Here is a 19,115-nt window from a genome sequence, read left to right as displayed (position 1 = left end):
CAGCACCCTCTGTGCCTCCTGGTTTGGTGGGGGCAGATGTCTCCCCACCTCACCCAGGTGAGGCCAAGGGCAGGTGAGGAAGAAGCTTCCTAGGAAGGTGTATTAGGGTTCTTCAGAGAAACAACCAGTAGGAGATGGCTTATATACATAAAACAGGGAATATAGAAACAAAGAGATTTTTTATAAGGAGTTGGCTCACACAATTAATGGAGGCTAGCAGGCAGGCTGGAGACCTGGAGAGAGCCAATATTTCGATTCAAAGGCCATCAGGCAGGGAGAGCTGATGTTGCAGGTGATGTCTGAAGGCAGACTGATGGAGAATTCTGTCTTACTCTGCAGAGGGTTGGTCTTTTGTTCTATTCAGGCCTTCAACTGCTTGAGTGATGCCCACCCACGTGTGGAGGGCAATCTGCTTTATCGGTTAAAATGTTAATTTGGTCTAATGTTGAAGTCTACTGATTTACATGTTAATTTCATGCAAAAACACCCTCACAGAAACAGAATAATATCTGGTCACCCCATGGCCTAGTCAGGTTGATGTAAAATTAACCATCACAGGAGGCCCACAAGATCAAAGGAGCTGCTGAGGGTCAGAACCCTTTATGGGGCCAGGAGGGCTCACATTTGTTTGATCAACAGTTACTGAACATAGAAACAGTAAGACACACACACACACCCGGGTGAGTATATCAGAGGAGCGGGGCTGGGTGTCTGTAGGGTGTTGGCAGGGGGCACCCAGGTGAAGCGATGGGTCCCAGGAGGGGCAGGGGAGGAGACCAGGAGAGCCCCTGGGCAGAGGTTTTCCAGGAACTACATTGCAAGGTCTCAACTCCAGTTCATTTCCTTCCCCTGGGCCCACTTAGAACCAAGGCCTGATGCAAGTGGGGTAGGTGGAGGGAGCACTCTGCGGACAAGGACCCGGCCTTCCAAATCTACAGGAGACGAAAAACAGAGCAAGTGAGGGGCAAGACCACATACCCTTGTCCCTGCCAGGGTGGCCTCCAGAGTCCAGGTCACACCCCATGTACGGACTGCCCAAGGCCCTCACGGGGCCTAGAGTCCCTACAGGGCCCTCCTAAGGCATAAGCCCCTGGCACAGGCCACCATGCTGGTGGGTAGAAGCTGCATGAGGTGGGCTGTGGGCCTCCCCTGGCAAAGTACTTGGCAGTGCAGGGAGACCCTGGCACCCTCCCTCTGGGGAAAAGATGTCCCAGAAGAGATTGTCCCAAAGGCCACACATCTGCCCAGGACCAAAGCTTCCCCCTGACTGTTCCCTTAAGTCAAGGCCAGTCTCACTGTTTGAGTGCCTGCTGTGTGTGGCAGGTGTTGACCAATAAGACAAGGGGGGCATGCTGCTCCCACATGTGCCCTGGGTCTGGGGTCTGGAGGAAGCCAGCAGGTGGCTCTAAAGTGAAGAATCACACGTCACAGCCTGGGAGGAGGCACAGGAGTCCAGACGAGCTTTGCGGCGGGCTTTGCGCCACCCCGTGAAAAACACACTGGGTTTCAGCAGGCAGGAATGTGAGCCTTGGTCCCAACCACCAAAGGCCAGATGTGGGGAAGTGGGGCAGAGCCACATGGGCCTGAGAAGGGGTGTGATGCGGGGAGAAAGCTATGAGGTGTCTCTGGTGTTCTGCAGGGACTGACACCTGGGGAAACCCCTGCAAGTGTGAGCACAGACCTGAGCAGAGCAGGCCAGAAGGAGCCGGCAGCTGGTGGTGAGGATGCTAGAGGTCCAAAAGGACCTCTTTCTTGGCCTCAGGGGCAGGTCTTTGTGATTTAGTACATTAAAAGTTGAGGGCTTTAGAAGTCTTGCCCTGGGCATATTAAGGCCCTACAGTCTGCGAGACTCGGGCTTCACCCAGTGCAGCGGGACATGCCCTGCACTTAAAGAGCATAGGATGATAAGACAACCACATGCAACCCTGCAAAGCAGAAGGTGACAAGGTGCTGTGGGGTTCAGAGGGAAGCTACTGGAGTCTGGCAGGGAGAGCTGGTGACACCTTGATGTCCCCTGGCTCTGGGGGCCTCCTGGGTTGGCCTCCATCATTCATTCAGTGGCACTGAATCCCTTTGAGGACCCAGCAGCCTGTCCCTCACTCATCCCTCTTTCAGCTCACCTGATTTCTACTGACCTGCCTGGCAGGGTAGGTCACCCTTCCTGGCTTTACACTTGAGAAGGTAAGTCAAAGTAGAAATTGGATCCCTTCAATGTCCCTTCTTCCTTTTGTCACCTCTTTCTCTGGGAATTTTGAACAGCAGTGAGAACTCCTTACAGAAAGTGCAGGAGCAGACATGGACCAGTGACCTGAGTTCCAGGCAGATGCTGATGAAACAGGGAAGGAAAGGTGCAATTCCTACGTCAACTATTAATTCAACAGATGTTTACCCCACACCCACCCTGAGCCGGACTCGTTCCAGGAACCGCCTGAGTCCTTGTCACTCATGTGAGCTCTCGGGATGTTGCGTGAAGACAGACCACACTACACAGAGGATCTTGGAGGCGGCCTTGAGCAGACCTAAGTTTTGAATCCTGGACAAGCCCTTCACCTCCGGGAGCATATGGGTCTCCTATGTGCCAGGCCACTGTTCCTGGCAGGGATGAGACCCGCTCGTTTCGGAGGCAGTGCATGCAGTCTGACAGGCGGCATCAGAAACACCATGAGAATCTTCTCCATAATGCGTGGGGACGTCGGGTCCGCACCTGCACCCTGGACACGTGGCCTTTGAAACGTCTACACAGAAAGCTCAGGAGAGCATTTGGGCAGGATCACCAGGCCCCGCCTCGAAGGGGGCGGGGCCGGTAGGGAGCGCGCGCCCGGGCCAGTCCCGCGAGACCTCACCCACCGGGCGCGGCTTGCGTTGCCCGGGCGACGGCGCCCGGGCGCGCAGGCGCAGTGCGGGCGTGCCCCGCCCCCGCCGCCGCCGCTGCCGCGCCTTCCCCTTTAAGCCCCAGCCGGTCGCGTCGCCGCTTCATGAATGGAGCCCACGTGACCAAACATCATGTGACGTCTGTGGAGCGGCGGCGGCGGCGGCGGCGGCGGCGGAGGAGGAGGATCCGGAGCCCCAAGCCTGGTCCGGCCCGGCCTTCCCAGCGCGCTCGGCCCGGCCCGCGCAGGCGGCGAGCCCCCACTCTGGGCCCGGAGCCCCCGCGCGGCCAGCCCCGCGCGGCCTCGGAGCGCCCGCCCCGCCCCGCCCCGGCCTCGGCCCGCCGGGCCCGCAGTGTGGTGGGTGAGTGCGGCGGCGGCCGGGCCGGGGCCGGGGCCGGGGGCCGGGGCCGAGAGGGGGGCGGGTGGGTGCTCCGGTCCGGGGGCGGGTGCTCGCGGGGCCGCTGCTCCTTCCGGCGGCCTGTGGTGGCGTGGTCCGGGTGCTCCGGGCTTTGGGTCTGCCCTGTGCCCTGCTGGCGGCCCATGCCTCGATTTCCCCACCGGTCCGGAGGGGCTCCTGGTCCCTCCGCCTGGGGTGCTGGGGTGGGCGCGCGGGCCCGCAGGGGCGGGGCGGGGCGTGCGCTGGTCTTGCTCGGTGAAGCCGGGGAGTCCTGGAGGGAGGGACGGCCGGGGTGGCGGGAGGAAAGGGTGGGGTCGAGCGGGGCGCCCAGGGCTCCGTGGAAGAGCTCGGCGGCCCCAGCCTGAGCTGCTGATTCATCAGGTGTCTGTGTCAACGCCTCCCAGGCGCGGGGTCCTCGGCTGGCTAGGGGAAGGAAGCGGCACGTGGGGGGACGGGCTGGGAAGACCCTGCCCGCTCCGGCTTCGCTCCGTCACACGCTTGCCAGAGCCCTGAAGGAGACTTGCTGAGTCATCAGCATGAGGTCACTCGATGCTCGTCCTGATGCCTGGGGGGATTAGAGCTAGGGGCCTGAGAGGCCGGGAAACAGGGGTAAGAGGGAAACCGTGGGGAGTGAGAAGGGGCCAGGCCCCGGGCTGGGGCGCCTGCTTAAGTTTGGGCTGATATGGGAGTTTAGGGTAGGGTGGGTGAGGAGTAAATGGAGAGGTCACGGTGCAGGTTATCCCGGGGTAGAGGGTGAAGCCTCTGGCCTGTCCATCCCCTCCCAGGCAGGCTCTTCTCAGGCTGCTGGTCCCTGACCCGCCTCTGGGACAGCTCCCCAAACTGGGAAATAGTTCTGAGTGAGAAGAGGGGAGGAGCTTAGGGGGGCCGTGCTTGCGGGCTGGGAAGTAGGCTTTCCCTATGACTGGTCTGGTTGGCCAGGCTGGGAAGTCTCCCGGTGGGAAGAGGCTGAGGCAGTGGGAGAAGGAGGGGTGCCTGTACTAGAGTCCTGGGTGACAGTGGACAGCGCAGAGCAGAGGGCGAGTAGGCGCAGCTCTACCAGGAAATTGCAAATGAGAGGAGGCAGCAGGACTTAGACTCTGATCAGGGGAGCGAGGTGTCTGGTGAGCAGGCTGTGGCTCTCTTCGCAACCTGGCCTTGGGGTCCGGGTTGAGGCTGCGGGTGGTGGTAACTTTGAGGGTGCCCAGCAGGTGGACTGGTGTGGATAGCATGGGTTGAAGAATCCCAATCACCCCAAAGTTGTTCCACTTGAGGTTGGGGCGCAATATTGTGCAGGTTAGCAAAGAACGTGGCCCTGATGGGTGTCAGGCCAGGTGGTAGGGAATCCTGGGGAGTGACAGCCTCAGGGTGGTGTGGCTTGAGCCACTTTTCCTGGGTGTGTGAATGGTTCCTGGTCTTCATGGGTGGGGGAGTGTTTCGTCTAGACCAGAGCTGACCCTTCTTGCCCATGCGTTCATGGCTAGGTAAGGCTGACCCTGTAGTTTGTCCTCAGGCATTCCCTTCCCTCTCCCCCATTCCTGAGCTTATAGATGCTAGATGTTTTAACACTTCAGCTGATCTTTTGGCTGGAATTTTATGCCCCAGGAAAATGCAGATTCCTGGAGGGATGTTTCTTCAAATCTTCTTAGCTACTTATGCTTTGGTGGAAATTAAGTTTTAGACTTTTTTCAGAGGGCTTCTGGAGGAGGTGGGTCTAAAGGGCAGGGTGGGAGTGTAGCGGGCTAGGTGGGGGTGCCAGAGTGACCAAGGCCACATCTGCCTTGGCTTGGGAGGTTTGGCCACTGGGGTTTGCAGGACAGGAGAAGGAGCAGGGGCGGGTTGGGCTCTTGTCTACTGTCCATGCCCTGGAGTTTGGGCCCAGGGGAAGGGGATGGAGTTCTTTCCCCTTTCCGGCTGGCTCTCACCTTGAGTGGGTGGCCCTGGGTACCTTGGTGGATCGGTGCCCTTGGAACCACCCATGCCTTCTCCACAAAATGTGCTCAGCCTCAGGGGGAGCAGAGGCGGGAGGAGGGCTGAGGGTTCTCCTTGATCCGGTCTCTGGGATCCCCTCCCTCTGGTTTCTAGAGGTGCCCTGAGCCATCAATCCCAGCCCATGCCCAAAAGCTGTCTCTGTCCCATCAGTGTGTGTCCCCAGGTAGTGGAGACAAGGCCAGGAAGCTGGAAGCATGGGCTTTGCTGAGACCCACCCCTCCCCCACCTGAGCACAAGCACACCTTTGATTAGGAGGCGATTGGCTTCACTTGTGATGTGCTGAGTTTAGGGCTTCTGTGGAGGGTGAAATCTGCTGAGGAGGCACTTTTCAGCTCCCAGCCGCCACGCTCGGCACTTTTCTGTGTGATCTCTTCAGGAAGTCACCGTGTGCTCAGCATTCGTGGGGTGGAGGGAGGATGGCGAGTGGGAAAAGCTGGTGCCAGGGCTTTTCCTTTGGACTGACAGTGGCAGGACCAGTGCAGTGACACTGTACCTGGACCTGAGGTTGGGGGAGCTCCTCCAGCTCTGCCTTGAGGACTTGACTCCCGGGGTAGGCGTGGGGCCCTGAGGACCTTCTGGCCTCCAGCTCCTCTGCCCCATCCTCTGCTCTGGAAGAACAGTAGGGCCGGAGCCTCGGGGCATGGCTGTGGGGAGGCGTCTCTGGCCCCCTTGCCTGCAGCCTCGCATCCTGGTACAGGGCTGGGTGAGGAGGGGTTTCTACCCAGAGTGAGTGTTTGCCTCCACCTCCCCAGCCATACTTTAGTGACCTGATAGGGCTGAGAAGACCCCGCAGCCCCAAATTGCCTGAGTGCTTGTAGCTTCTCCAGGAGCGCACCACAGTGCTTGTTAGGCCTCCGTTTACCTCCCTGCATCTAACCTGGAAGGTCATGGAGGGAGTGGGGGGGGGCAGAGGGGGTCCAGCTGAGCCAGGAATCCCAGGACTAGGTGGGTAAAAATGTCCTTGGCAGGGCTGTGGAAAAGATGACCAAGTGGGTGGGAGGGGGGCCTCTGGTTTTTGTTCCTTGCCCTGTGGGTGCGGACCCTGAGCAGGGAGCCAGAGAGTAGTCAGTGGCCAGAGAGGGCTGAGCAGGCCGCTGGGGGGTCGATTGTGGGCACTCTTGTGCAATACCCTGGATGGGGTGGGGCAGAGTACAAAAGGCTGCAACCCAAAGCCACAGGATGGTTACTCCATCAGCAGCAGAGGTGGACAGAGAGGGCGAATGGGCCCAGAGCCCGGCTTCTCTGGCTGGAGTGTCTGCCACCAGTAGGTCTGGGGAACTCCCACCAGTGTTAAAGACAGAGTCAGAGCTGGTTGGACAGCTCCGTTTGCTGCTCTTCAAAGTGAGCAGTCTGGGAGAATTGGCACTCTCCTGCATCCTCCCCTCTGCCCGAGTCCCCAGTGGGGACGCCCAGTGAGCCTTCATGGGAGCAGGGCTTTGCCCCAGGCCAGCTTAGGGGAGGTAGAGCCCTAGAGTACACACTCACAGGGGCGCTGGCCCTGGGCCTCACCTGCTGTTGGCCAGGCTGGCCTTCGTTGCCCCAGCAGCTTGCTGCTGCCAGTCCCCTGGAGCTGTGTTGGCGGGCGGCCTTGGGGAGTGCCAGGCTGGTGAGAGAGCGGGAGCGATGTGCTGAGTCAGCATGACTCGCGGGAACAGCCGTGCTCTGGGGCGCACTGGGGTTATTTTTAAAGCTCCTGGCTTCCTTCTAGGCTGGCCCCTCCCTCATCCTTCTAATCTCTCCCCTGGCCCCTTTTCTTGCCTCTGCCTCCCTAATAGCCCTCCAGTTCCCCTTCCCCCATCAGACCCTCCTGGTCTCCCCCCTGGTTCCCTAGGGGCAGGGCGGACAGGGAGCAGCTCAGCTTGGGAGAGGCGAGGCTGAAGGGCGGTCCTTGAGGCCAGGTATCAGGGGAATGGGCAGGCAAGGGGTGAGGCTGGGGACTGGGTGCCTTCCCCTGAGCGGGCAGAGGGTGTAAGGGGGCTCAGGGCTCTGTGTGGACTGGGGAGGGGAAGGGTCTCCAGGGTCCTGACCTGCGCTCCCTGTCTCACAGAGTGCCTGCTTGCTGTGCCCTCGGGTTATGACGACCCCCAATAAAGGAAACAAGGCCTTGAAGGTGAGCAGATAGGGTGGGCAGTGTCTCAGGGCTGGGGTGGCACAGGGGCAGGCTGCCCCCACTTGGCCTGTGACCTCGTGCGCTATGCCCTCCCCAGGTGAAGCGGGAGCCGGGAGAGAATGGCACCAGCCTGACAGATGAGGAGCTGGTGACCATGTCAGTGCGGGAGCTGAACCAGCACCTGCGGGGCCTGTCCAAGGAGGAGATCATCCAGCTGAAGCAGCGCCGGCGCACGCTCAAGAACCGCGGCTATGCCGCCAGCTGCCGCGTGAAGCGGGTGACCCAGAAGGAGGAGCTGGAGAAGCAGAAGGCAGAGCTGCAGCAGGAGGTGGAGAAGCTGGCCTCGGAGAACGCCAGCATGAAGCTGGAGCTCGATGCCCTGCGCTCCAAGTACGAGGCCCTGCAGAACTTCGCCAGGACCGTGGCCCGAAGCCCTGTGGCGCCAGCTCGGGGTCCCCTTGCTGCTGGCTTGGGGCCCCTCGTCCCCGGCAAGGTGGCCGCCACCAGCGTCATCACGATAGTAAAGTCCAAGACGGACGCCCGGTCGTAGGGACGCGCTTGCCCAGTCGGGTCTGCAAGGGGCCAGTAGGCGCATGGCAAATTCAGCAGCCCTGTCCCCCTCTCCCTCCCTCCTCTTCCTCCTCTTCTCTTCTTTTCCTCCTCTCCTACCTCCTCCCTTCCCTGCAAAGCACAACCTGCACCCCAGGGGCGCCGGGCTGAGCCCCTTTGATCTCGTCGTTGTCATCGTGTGTTTTGTACGTTGGGATTGGTCAGTTTGGTGGTGACGTGGGGTCGCCCCCGCCCCCTTTGTACCACGGGCAGGTGGGCTTGGAGTCCAGAGTCGGCCTGTGGGAGTGGACAGAGAGAAACATTGACTGGGTGCTCTGGGGCACATGTGTCCCTGAGCAGGGAGGGCTGCAGGGCAGGAGAGAGGCTGTTCTCGCTGCAGAATGGCCCACAGGCTCTGACAGCCACCAGGCTAGTGGGGGGGGGGGGCGGGCAATTCACTCTCAGCTCGACCTGCAGGCATAGACGGGCACTGCTCTGCAGAGTAGGCTGTCCCTGAGGGCCCTGGACAGGGGGGCCACCAGTCTGGCGCTGGGGGGATGGGGTGTCGTGTGGCTGTGGGCCGGGGGCCTTGGCACTCACACCTGACGTGTTGCACTGAACAAGACCAAATCACTGGTTGTGAGCGTACGTGAAGGGTGTGTCCAGTGTCCTGCGATGGGTCCCGTGTCACTGTTTACATGACCTATTTGTGTGGTTACATAGCCCTTTATTTAAAAGAGAGAAGTTCCTTTTACGAAGTTATTAAATTATATGTTTAAAAGCTAAAGAAAAAAAAAGCTGCAGAGTATTTATAAAACTGTCTTTTTAAAAAAAAAAAAAAAAAAAGCGAGAACATTTGACCGTATAAACAGAAAAGGGAAGAAAGTATAATAGAAACTTTGCTAGTTTAAAAAAAGAAAAAAAAAATCCTTTCTTGTAAACTTACAGACAAGTCTTTGTGGCTGTTGGAGTTTAGTTTTTATATACACAGAGTTATCAGACGTTATTTATAAAACTTAGTTAAAAAAAAGACAAAAAAAAAGCCAAGCCGTGAGCGACCAGAAGGCGCGTCCTGACGTCCTCTTTGCTATCTCTTTTGCAATTGTACCGAAAGTGACTTACTCCTTTGCCCTTCCTGCTTCCGTCTCTTGCCGGTGCCGTGGTGTTGTCTGTGCCTGGTGAGGTCTTGTGCAGCGTCACGTGCTGGTGCTTCTGGTGACCTTTGACCTGTGGGTGTCACTTCTTGTGTCTGTTCTCCCGTGTTTGTTTTTTGGATTTGGTTGTGGTTTTGCTTCTGCTGGCTTGTCAGGCCTGGGCTGTAGTGCCAGGCTGCACCTGCTCCAGTGGAGCTTGGGGTGTCTTTGCCTCCAGCCCAGCCTCTTCTGCTTTGGCGCCCACCCCGAGCCCCGGGGAGGTCAGATGCAGGGCTCTGCCACACCCCTCTGCTGACCCTTGGCTTCGCATGTGTGTCTCAGGCTTGGGCTGATCCAGTGGCAGGGTAGGTGAAACTGGGGGTCATCCTGGGCCCCCGTCCCGCCCCCTCACTACTTCCTTGCCCACCGTCTCTGGCCCTGGGTGAGGGCTTGCAGGGACCAAGGAGTCACTGTGGGTGCCTGCCAGGCCAGGGCCAAGCTGCCCCCGACTGTCTTCCTTCTGGCCTCCAGTCAATGTGTTTGGGCTCCAGCCACCAATCTGGGGTTTGTTCCGGTGGGTTTTGTGTAGGCCTCAGCAGGGGAACCCCAGGGGCCCGCGGCTCACTCATCCCAGAACTGTTTCCATGCTGCGGGACGGTGCTTCCCAGGCAGAACCAGGTGGTTTCGGGGCCCACCTGGGGCAGCGCCTTCTCCTTGCCTGAGGGCCTGGGGGTCTCCACCAGTGCCAGACAAGGGCTACGGTCTCCAGGGCCAGGTCCTGTCCCCCATATCCCACTGAACATGCTGGCAGCTCTTGGCTATGGGCCTTCTTTCAACTCCCTTTGGGGTCTGTGTCTTCCAGGGATCCACTGCTCGGCTTGTGGAGGTGCTTCCCCGGGGCTGAGCCCACCTCCCCGTCCTGGCCACTCGGTGAGGCAGCCAGGTCTCCCAGACTTGGCTCAGGCAGCTGCTCGTAGGCATGTGATGGGGCTGCCTGTGGTGCCTGCCCCCCAAGAGGCTACTGCCCTGGCTCTGGCCGTGTGGGGCTTGGCTACTCCTTGGGGTTGCTGGTTGGCTTCTCTGGGGGCCCTGAACCCCTGAAAAAGCACAGACAAGTGGGCTAATGAAAAGAAAAAACAGTGCGGCCAGGCCGGGTTTAACCTTGTGGACAGCAGAATCTTCATCCCAGAGTTTACAGTGTGCCTGTGGGATAGGAGGGGGGATGTGCTGTCAACTTCTGTTGTCTTGATGGGCTGATCTTGGCCCTAGATATTCAGAGACATTCCTGGCTGTACCCAGGTTGGCCTGCAATGGAGATTTTGACCATTGACTCTGAATCACTTAGTGGCTTCCTTTGCCTCCCTGCAGTCTGGCTCTGTCTACCTAAGGTCCAGACGAGAGTAGTTGATGTTTCTTGTAGCAGCAAGCTGGAACACATCATAAGAATCCCTTAAGAGAGATCATGCCCTGTCCTGGACAGGGGGAGGGACAGGCTCCCCATGTCCAAGTACGGTCCCCACTTTTATCCTGGCTGGGAGGTGGTCCTCCATCTCTGTGCACCCCTGCCATGCTGTAGACCTAGAGAGAGGAGGGTTTGAGGGTGGGCATGTGCTGAACAGAAATTGCAGGTCCTTGGTTTGGTTTACAGACGCTTCTGGAGTTAGTGAAGCTATACTTCCTTTCGAGGTTTTTGGATTTGGAGCAACTGTTCCTTGGGTCTGGGGGAGCATCCTGCTCCCATCAAGCCAGTTTCTTGGGGCTGCTCTGCCCCTTCTCCCCTTCTCTTTCGTTATTGACAGTAGATCCTGTGTCCACATGTGACTGTTTGGCGTCTTTCTGATTCTCGTTAATTCGTTTTCCCTAGTGTGAGCGTGTTGTGTTCTCTCTCCTCAACTTTTTGACACAGCGAATTGAGGGCTTTGGCCGAGGCCAAGTCTCCCAAACTTGTCCGCTAAGTAAACCATAATGTGCACCTTCCTTCACACCTTGCCCTTGCCCAACTCCTCCCTATCCCAACATGGACACTCAGATTTCAGAGGAGAACCCTTTGAGAACAGGTCAGCTCCTGCCCAGAGTATGGCCCCAGGGAGCCCACCCCATGGCTCTTGGCTGCTGCTCCAGGTGGCACTGCGTTTGTGCAGGTGAGAAGTTGTGGCTGCTGTGTGGTGTGCTGGTTTCTGCCGGGTGCCAGGCCTCCCTGGAGGCTTTTCTACTCTTGGTCCAGGCTTCAGGTCTGGGCACAACCCTGATCAGCAGCAGCAGCCTTGATGGTCGGTGGCTGGGCCCACGGCTCTGATCAGCTGCAGCCTGCTTTGGGATGGGTGGTCGAGCCCCATCTTGTCCCTGCGACTTCCCTCTCTGGGGTGGCCGGTTGGCCAAAGCTTCCGTCCACAGCTGGGAAGCCACAGCCTGCAACACTGTTTCCGCTCTAGGATCTTTTAAGTTACTTTTTTAGGCTGTGGTTTGGTGAAAGGAACCAACACATTAACGATTTTTTTCCCCCAGAAGCCACTGAATAATTCTTGCTGGCCGGTTTTCGCCTTCCTTTTGGCTGCCTGGTTTTGAAGCAGATGGGAAGAGGCAGGGGTGTGCCCTCGAGACTGATGGCTTGTCCTGCTCTGGCCTGTGTGTCCTGAGCATGTGCTGTACCTGTTGGACCAGTCGCACACATTTCCACCCCACTCTGCAGCAGCAGCCTTGGTACGTGGGTGTCCCTTCAGTCTGAGCTGGAGTGTAGGAGAGCTCGTCCCCGATGACCTGTGAAGGGGGACCCCTCTAACAGCCTCATGTCCCAGCCCCACCCTTCCCCACATCCCCTCAATCTGAAGCCTTTAACCAAACGGGAGTGGGTACAGAAAGCCTTCTCCTGGCATCTTAGGGCAGCAGGACAAGGGCTGTCCAGTGTGTCCAGCTCTGCTGCTCTCCTGGCGCTGAGAGGTGGGCGGAGCAGAGTTGATCAGACCCTGCCTGCCCTGCCTAGGGCTGAAGACAGGAGGTGGGGTGGGTACGCTGGGATCTGCCGGGGTGGGCGGGGGGTTGTTGAAGATCCAGGTGGGGAGGGGCCCTACTGGAGCACTCTGGCTGACCTGGGTGGCGGCGGCCTCGCGCCCTCCCTGCCCTGTGCAGTATTTATTGCTAAATTATTGTCCAGGAGGGACGGCACTGGGCCGGGCCCCGGGTATTTATTGCTGTACATAGTGTATGTTTGTGATATATAAGGTTTTCTTTATTTTGTATATGATCAATAAACACCTTTTAAAGAGACTGGCAGGTGCTTCCTTGGGGCGACGCAAGGGTGGGGCGGAAGGGCGGGGCGGGCCTCGTGCGCATGTGTCGGCGCGCAGCCTGCCGGGAGGCGGAAGCGGAAGCGCGAGTCTCCCCGGGAGTGATGGCCGCCGGGGGTCTGAGCCGGTCGGAGCGCAAGGCGGCGGAGCGGGTCCGGAGGCTGCGGGAGGAGCAGCAGAGGGAGCGCCTCCGCCAGGTACGGCGTTGCCCGCCCCGCGCCGCGCCCCCAGTCCGCGCCGCCCTCACCGCCCACCCCGCGCCCGCAGGTGTCGCGCATCCTGAGGAAGGCGGCGGCCGAGCGCAGCGCGGAGGAGGGCCGGCTTCTGGCCGAGAGCGAGGACCTGGTGACCGAGCTGCAGGGCCGGAGCAGGCGGCGCGAGGGCCTGAAGCGGCGGCAGGAGGAGGCGAGTCCGGGGTGCGGGCGGGCCGGGCGGGGGCCGGGGCGCGGGCGGGCCGGGGCCGGCTCACGACCGGCCTCGGCGTCTCGGCAGGTGTGCGACGACCCGGAGGAGCTGCGGAGGAAAGTCCGGGAGCTGGCTAGCGCCGTCCGCAACGCCAAGCACCTGGTCGTCTACACGGGCGCGGGGATCAGCACGGTAAGGAGACGAGGCGGGGACGGCCGCGCCCCGGGTCGGCTCCCAGGTTGTGCGAAACACGGACCTCCGGGGGCGGGCGGGGGGCGCCCCCTTCTGGGTGTCGGACCCCAGCACCGAACACCGTATTCTGTTAAGCAACAGTACCGATTCGCAAAAGCTCGCCTTAAAAGCACCCCTTGAGGGTCTTTGTTTTTTTAGAGAAACTCCGAATGACTCTATTTGGAACTTCGTTAAGTAGATAAACATTCTTAAATGCTTGAATTTTCTATTGTACCCAGTTAGAGACAGTAAAGGAAGAGAGATAAAAACGGGGTGTAATAGTTTGGTGCTTGTCCCAAGGTTATATGGGCCGAGCTAAGCCCTAAACTACCTTCTGATTCCCCATTCATTGTGTGTCCTGAATATTGAAGTAAGGTAAGTGGAATACAAGGTAGTATGCATTAGAGTGCACCAGGTAAGGAAGAGAAATGTTTTGGCTTTTGATAAGTTTTATCAGGAAGCTACCTGGGTGGTAGAACGTGACTAGCTTTGACAGTGTGGATAGCACGTTGTTTAATTGCTGGGTGCAAGTTGAGTGTGATCTACATGTAGGCCCAGCAGAGGTGAATAGCAAGGATTTCTGTGGAGAGGTCCGTAGGTGATGATAATAAACCATATAAGTGAATGACTGTAATGTGAAGCTGGCTGTGCTAGGCTGCTAGAATAGAAATCCAGATATGCCCTCTGTGGTCTCTGAGAGCTGGGAAACCCATCTGGTTGTTTTTCTGTGAGAAGTGGCATTGAGTCTGGGCCTTGAAGGGTGAGTAAGATTTTACAGACACGAAGTAAGACACTCCATACAGGGATGACTGAAGAAGCCCAGTAGCGAGAATGTGTGACGTATGTTAACTGCTTTAACTTATCAACACCTGGAGCCCTGGCACATGTGAATTCTTGTCATTAGATTATGTAAAAGCAGTAATACCACCTTTTAAAGAACTGTAAGCAGTTACTAAAGCCACATGCTGTTCATTAATTTGCTCTGAGTGTTACTGTTTAAGGTTCCCTTTTTCCATGTGAGTCAGACCCACTGGTCAGGTGGGCATTTTTCTGAGCTTTAGCAGCAGGGAAGAGACAGGGCTCCCTATGAGGGAGGTCACTCACACCTCAGGAAGCACAGGGCACCTTGATCCTGGCACGCTCTCTGTTTTCTTCTCTCGGGGTGGCTCTGTTTCACTGGATTGGGAACTTGGGAAATTCAGTAATGTTTATCTCATTGAAGAGGTTGGTCTGTGTGAAGGTAGGCCAGGAAACACAGCATCAGGATGTGAGAACGTGGAGGGAGGCGTGCAGTGAGCCTAACCAGTCCTCGCTCTCAGTATGAGGACAGACATGGCCACAGAGTCCAGGCTGTACTACATGCTAGAGAGGCTCCCAGGGCGGGCAGGGCTCCTTGGAGCCTAGAAGGATGAGCTGGACCGGGTTTGGGTGCAGGGGTCCTGGCAGAGGGAAGGAGCCACAGGGGGTGCACTCCATCTGGGAGGACAGGTTAGACTAGGAAATGCTCAGCCTGAGGAACGAATTGAGGCCAGTCTGTGGGCCAGCACTTCTCAAAGTGCTGGGAGAAATTATTGGGAATTCTGCCAGTGCCTACAGTGATGTCTTTTCACTGGGCTTATCTCCTTTCTGAACCTGCAGGCAGCTTCTATCCCAGATTACCGGGGTCCTAATGGAGTGTGGACGCTGCTTCAGAAAGGAAGAAGCATTAGGTAAGCAGCCTAGCACAGCCTTCCCACCTAGTTGAGCAGGGACCTGACCTTGAAGCTCTCCTCACCTTCATTTCCCTTCTACCTGGCAGTGCTGCTGACCTGAGTGAGGCCGAGCCGACCCTCACCCACATGAGCATCGCCTGCTTACACGAGCAGAAGCTGGTAAGAGCCCAGGGTGGCTGGGGTACAGCCATCCTTCGGTATCCCCCTTGGATACCAAAAGCTGAGGGTGCTCAAGTCCCTTGTATAAAATGGCGTAGTGTTTGTATATAACCTGCACACACCCCCCCCATACTTTATTATTTACTTATTTATTTATTTTTAAAATAAATTTATTTTATTTATTTTATTTTTGGCTGCGTTGGGTCTTCGTTGCTGCGAGCGGGCTTTTCTCTAGTTGCGACGACCAGGGGCTACTCTTCATTGCGGTGCGCGGGCTTCTCACTGCGGTGGCTTCTCTTGTTGCGGGGTTCAGGCTCTAGGCGCGCAGGCTCAGAAGTTGTGGCGCACAGGCTTAGTGGCTCTGCGGCATGTGGGATCTTCCCGGACCAGGGCTCGAACCCACGTCCCCTGCATTGGCAGGCGGATTCTTAACCACTCGCCACCAGGGAAGTCCTCCCCACCCGCATACTTTAAATCATCTCTGAATTACTTGTAATACCTAATAAAATGCCAGTGCTACTTAAACCGGTATAAATACGATGTAAATGCTACACAGATACTTGCCAGTGTGTGGCAAATTCAAGTTTTGCTTTTTGGAACTTTCTGGATTTTTTTTTCCCCGAATATTTTTGATCTTTGGTTGGTTGAATCTGCGGATATAGAACCGTCGGATATGGAGGGCTGATTGTACTCACTGGGTCCACGGCGAGGACCAGGAGGGCCACCTTGGTGCCCAGGTGACAACTGCATCCTACTTCTATCAGCCAGTGGACCCTGTGATGAGTGCCCACCAAGCAGTTTAGATTCCTGGTTTGAGCCTACCTCTACTCCTCCTGTGTTTCCTCTCCAAGAGTAGAGGGCCGCCTCTCCACTGAATCTTCACATAGAGGGTCCACACAGGCCCAGAGCTCGTGAGGGTAGCCCCTTCCCCTTGTGTTTCTCTTGCATTTTTCCCACAGACCTCAGGAGCCACCTAGATACAGGGGAGGCTAGTAGGAAACCTCTGGAGATCCTCTGCTAAGCACCTGCAACCGAGTGGGGAAGGGGTCGAGCCTCCTGGGCCTTCAAGGACCTGAAGCATGATGACCCAAGAGAGCATCAGTTTGGGCCCCAAGCTCCTTTCCAGCCAAGAGGGGGCAGTGCAAACATTTGCCCTCCTGGGGGCTTCTAGGGCTTCTGAGTCGTTGGGGGTGGGCCCAGTGCCCTCCCCACCGGAGCCTCCTGAGTCCTGCTGGGACCAGCCTGCTGCCCTGGGTTTGCCTTCGATGCTTTGTGCAGGGTCGGAGTTGCTGCTGGTTTGGGGGCTCTGGGGCGGGCAGGGCTCGGTATGGTTTCACTCCTGAGTGCTGCTTCCCCCCTTCCTCCTGCTGACTGCCGCTGTCGCCCTTCCAGGTGCAGCACGTGGTGTCTCAGAACTGTGACGGGCTCCACCTGCGGAGCGGGCTGCCTCGCACAGCCATGTCGGAGCTCCACGGGAACATGTATATCGAAGTGAGCGGTCCCTCTGGGACTCGGGGGCCTGGGCAGGCCAGTGGCTCCTGCTCACAGGGCCCTACTCTCTTCAGGTCTGCACAGCCTGCACTCCCAACAGGGAGTATGTGCGGGTGTTTGATGTGACGGAGCGCACCGCCTTGCACCGACACCAGACCGGCCGCACCTGCCACAAGTGCGGGGCCCAGCTCCGGGACACCATCGTGCACTTTGGGGAGAGGGGGACACTGGGACAGCCTCTGAACTGGGAGGCGGCCACCCAGGCTGCCAGCAGAGCAGACACAATCCTGTGCTTAGGTTCCAGCTTAAAGGTATGCGAATGGCACCGTGGATGGGAACAGGGGTGAGCCTGCCCACATCTGGCCAGCTCAGCCTTAGACCCCAGCTTCCTGTAGCCTCCTTCCCTGGTGTGTGTGTGTGTGGTCTGTCTGTCCATCCGTCCATTCCCGCAGGTTCTAAAGAAGTATCCACACCTCTGGTGCATGACCAAGCCCCCCAGCCGGCGGCCCAAGCTCTACATTGTGAACTTGCAGGTAACTCAGGTGCTCCGAGGTGCCTCCTTAGACCCGGGCCTTAGGAGAGCCAGCGATCCCTGGGACATTTATGTCCCACACTAATGCACCACAGAGGTCTGGCTGAGTAGGGGCCAAGGCCAGCAGGCCATTGGGAAGGAGTGAGGTGCTGTCCTCACTTACCTTCTCCTGTCCCCAGTGGACCCCGAAGGATGACTGGGCTGCCCTGAAGCTGCACGGAAAGTGTGATGACGTCATGCGGCTCCTCATGGATGAGCTGGGCCTGGAGATCCCCCGCTACAGCAGGTGAGGGGGCACAGGCACATCCCCCGCTTCCCTGCCCCTGTGTGGATGGGTTGTGTCTGTTGTCTTTCGTGAGCTGAGTGTAGAGAAAGCTCTGAGCTGTGGCAGATGGCATCTGAGGTGTGACTGCAGTGTGGTGGCCTCTGCAGGGACCAGCCCCAGCATTGGCTGAGGTGTCCTGGCTGGCGTGATTCCTGCGGGGAGAGGGAATCTGCCAGGGTACGCCTGGATGTCCCCCTTCACCTCAGGCAGCCTGGACGGGAAGGTGCCTTGAAGGGATGTGCTCTCAGCAACTCTGTTCATCAGGATCTGGGTGCACTTGGCTTGGGGAGCTGGAATACTTTGGGGAAGCTTAAACAAATTGTGCCTTAATACAGAATTTGTGATAATTTAGACGTGGTGTGTGTATTGAGTGAAAAGTTTACACTTTCTTTCTCTGTGAATTTTCAGGGTCTTATAGGGGAAATCAATAACTTCTTTTAATCAAAGGGTTCGAGAATTAAGGATCCCTTCACCTTCTGGGCCTGGCAATTCTTGTATGTTATGTTCGTGGTGTTCTGTAATGTGGGCCTATTGTGTACTGTACTTTTTTTTTTTTTTTTCACATTAACTTAGCTCATTTTCTTTATCAGTGCTTATCTGTATATTAAGTTTATGATATGTGGTTCTACATCTCAGTCAGACACATGATCTCTTCACGGTGTAGTGTTTAGGCCGCGTCTCCCTAGTCAGCTTCCCTCCCGTCAAGTCCTGCAGTCTGGGAAGGGGAAGAGGGTCTGGTCTACCTGTCCCTGGCCATACAAGTGAAAGGTGGGGCCCAGAGTTGGCTAGTGACTCACCCTTCCTGGGGCTGCTGCCGCCCTACCCCATGTGTGCACAGCCCCCTCAATCACCGACGAGGACTGAGTTCTGCAGAGGCTGGGCTAGTCTGGGTGCTGGCCTTTGAGTTACTCGCGGAGCTTACCCCTCTCGCAGATGTTCTGGAGCTACCGCTGAGCAAAGCCCAGCCATGGTTAAGACGTGGGAGGGACGCAGGGTAACCTCAGTCAGCTTTCCCGTCCTGGGGCGGGTTGTGATTGTGAGGGGCTCCCAGGCACGCCTGACCCAGCTTTCCCTTTGCGTAGGTGGCAGGACCCCATCTTCTCGCTGGCCACTCCCCTGCGTGCGGGTGAAGAAGGCAGCCACAGTCGCAAGTCGCTGTGCAGAAGTCGAGAAGAACCTGGGCCTGGGGACCGGGGTGCACCACTTAGCTCAGCCCCTGTCCTGGGCGGCTGGTTTGGCAGGGGCTGCACCAAACGCACAAAAAGGAAGAAAGCAACGTAACCTGGTGCTTGACCGAGAACAATGATGGCACTTTGCAAATGGCCGGGACTCTTGTTCAGGGGCAAGTGGCACTGTTAAGGCCAGGACTGCCCCTGGAATTCTCTGGGGGTGACATTTTCACCCTGACGTGTTTAGCCAATTGTCCTTGTGGAAAGCTCCCTTGCACTGCTGTGGTTGCCCCCCGCATGGGCCTAATGATGGAAGACACCTCGCCCAAGCAGCCTCTTCTAAAGAGGTGGCAGCCACACCCTCTGTGAAAACAGGACTCGGGTTATTTCACACCTGGCCAGCGAAGAGGAAGCACACGGCTGCCTTACCTCATTCACTAGGCTAGTCTCAGGGGCCTCAACTCTATTTCTACCACTTCTTACTAAAAATGTTAAATTTATAGAAGCCTTTTTCTGTATTGGGTATGCTGCAAAGGAGTGGTTTTTGAGCCTTGGCTCTCAGCAGGCCTTTTTATTGTTATTAAATATCTCTGCACTGTCTTCCTAGTGTCACCGAGTGACTGACTTTCTGAAGCGGTGGGTGGCAGCGGGCGCCTGGCGAGACTCCTGGAGGGGCGGATGCGCCCCACGTGGTCCTGCCCCAACCGCTGCTCCAGGTGGGAGCTGAAGGCTGGTGGGCGCAGGCCATTGGCCGGGAGC

The 19,115-nt window shown here is 57.6% G+C and overlaps 2 protein-coding genes across 8 annotated transcripts; both read left to right on the top strand.

The window, feature by feature from the left end:
• Positions 1-2,998: 2,998 nt before the first annotated feature.
• MAFG (MAF bZIP transcription factor G) lies at positions 2,999-12,312 on the top strand. 4 transcript variants are annotated; one of them, XM_036836028.1, is made up of 3 exons: positions 2,999-3,227; positions 7,304-7,366; positions 7,464-12,312. In XM_036836028.1, the coding sequence occupies exons 2-3, from the start codon at positions 7,331-7,333 to the stop codon at positions 7,914-7,916; spliced, it is 489 nt and encodes a 162-aa protein (XP_036691923.1). In that variant the 5' UTR covers positions 2,999-3,227; positions 7,304-7,330; the 3' UTR covers positions 7,917-12,312. The 4 variants fall into 4 exon arrangements, with proteins under 4 accessions (XP_036691923.1, XP_036691924.1, XP_036691926.1 ...); XM_036836029.1 differs by having other exon boundaries at positions 3,026-3,231; XM_036836031.1 differs by lacking the exon at positions 2,999-3,227 and adding an exon at positions 3,972-4,388.
• A 61-nt stretch (positions 12,313-12,373) lies between these two features.
• On the top strand, positions 12,374-18,968 carry SIRT7 (sirtuin 7). Of its 4 annotated transcripts, XR_005017723.1 has the most exons (11): positions 12,374-12,529; positions 12,600-12,737; positions 12,825-12,929; positions 14,607-14,677; positions 14,767-14,839; positions 16,232-16,330; positions 16,405-16,641; positions 16,726-16,863; positions 17,042-17,148; positions 17,596-17,681; positions 18,270-18,375. XR_005017723.1 is itself a non-coding variant. In XM_036836026.1 (10 exons), exons 1-10 carry the CDS (start codon positions 12,377-12,379, stop codon positions 18,466-18,468), a joined length of 1,263 nt encoding a protein of 420 aa, XP_036691921.1. In that variant the 5' UTR covers positions 12,374-12,376; the 3' UTR covers positions 18,469-18,968. The 4 variants fall into 4 exon arrangements, 3 of the variants coding, with proteins under 3 accessions (XP_036691921.1, XP_036691919.1, XP_036691922.1); XM_036836026.1 differs by lacking the exon at positions 17,596-17,681 and having other exon boundaries at positions 16,783-16,863; positions 18,270-18,968; XM_036836024.1 differs by lacking the exon at positions 17,596-17,681 and having other exon boundaries at positions 18,270-18,968.
• The last annotated feature ends 147 nt before the right edge of the window (positions 18,969-19,115 follow it).

Source organism: Balaenoptera musculus, chromosome 20 (genome assembly GCF_009873245.2).
Source record: "Balaenoptera musculus isolate JJ_BM4_2016_0621 chromosome 20, mBalMus1.pri.v3, whole genome shotgun sequence".
NCBI classification, from domain to species: Eukaryota; Metazoa; Chordata; class Mammalia; order Artiodactyla; family Balaenopteridae; genus Balaenoptera; species Balaenoptera musculus.
Note: the sequence above shows the minus strand (reverse complement) of the source record. Positions and strands in the feature narration are given on the sequence as shown.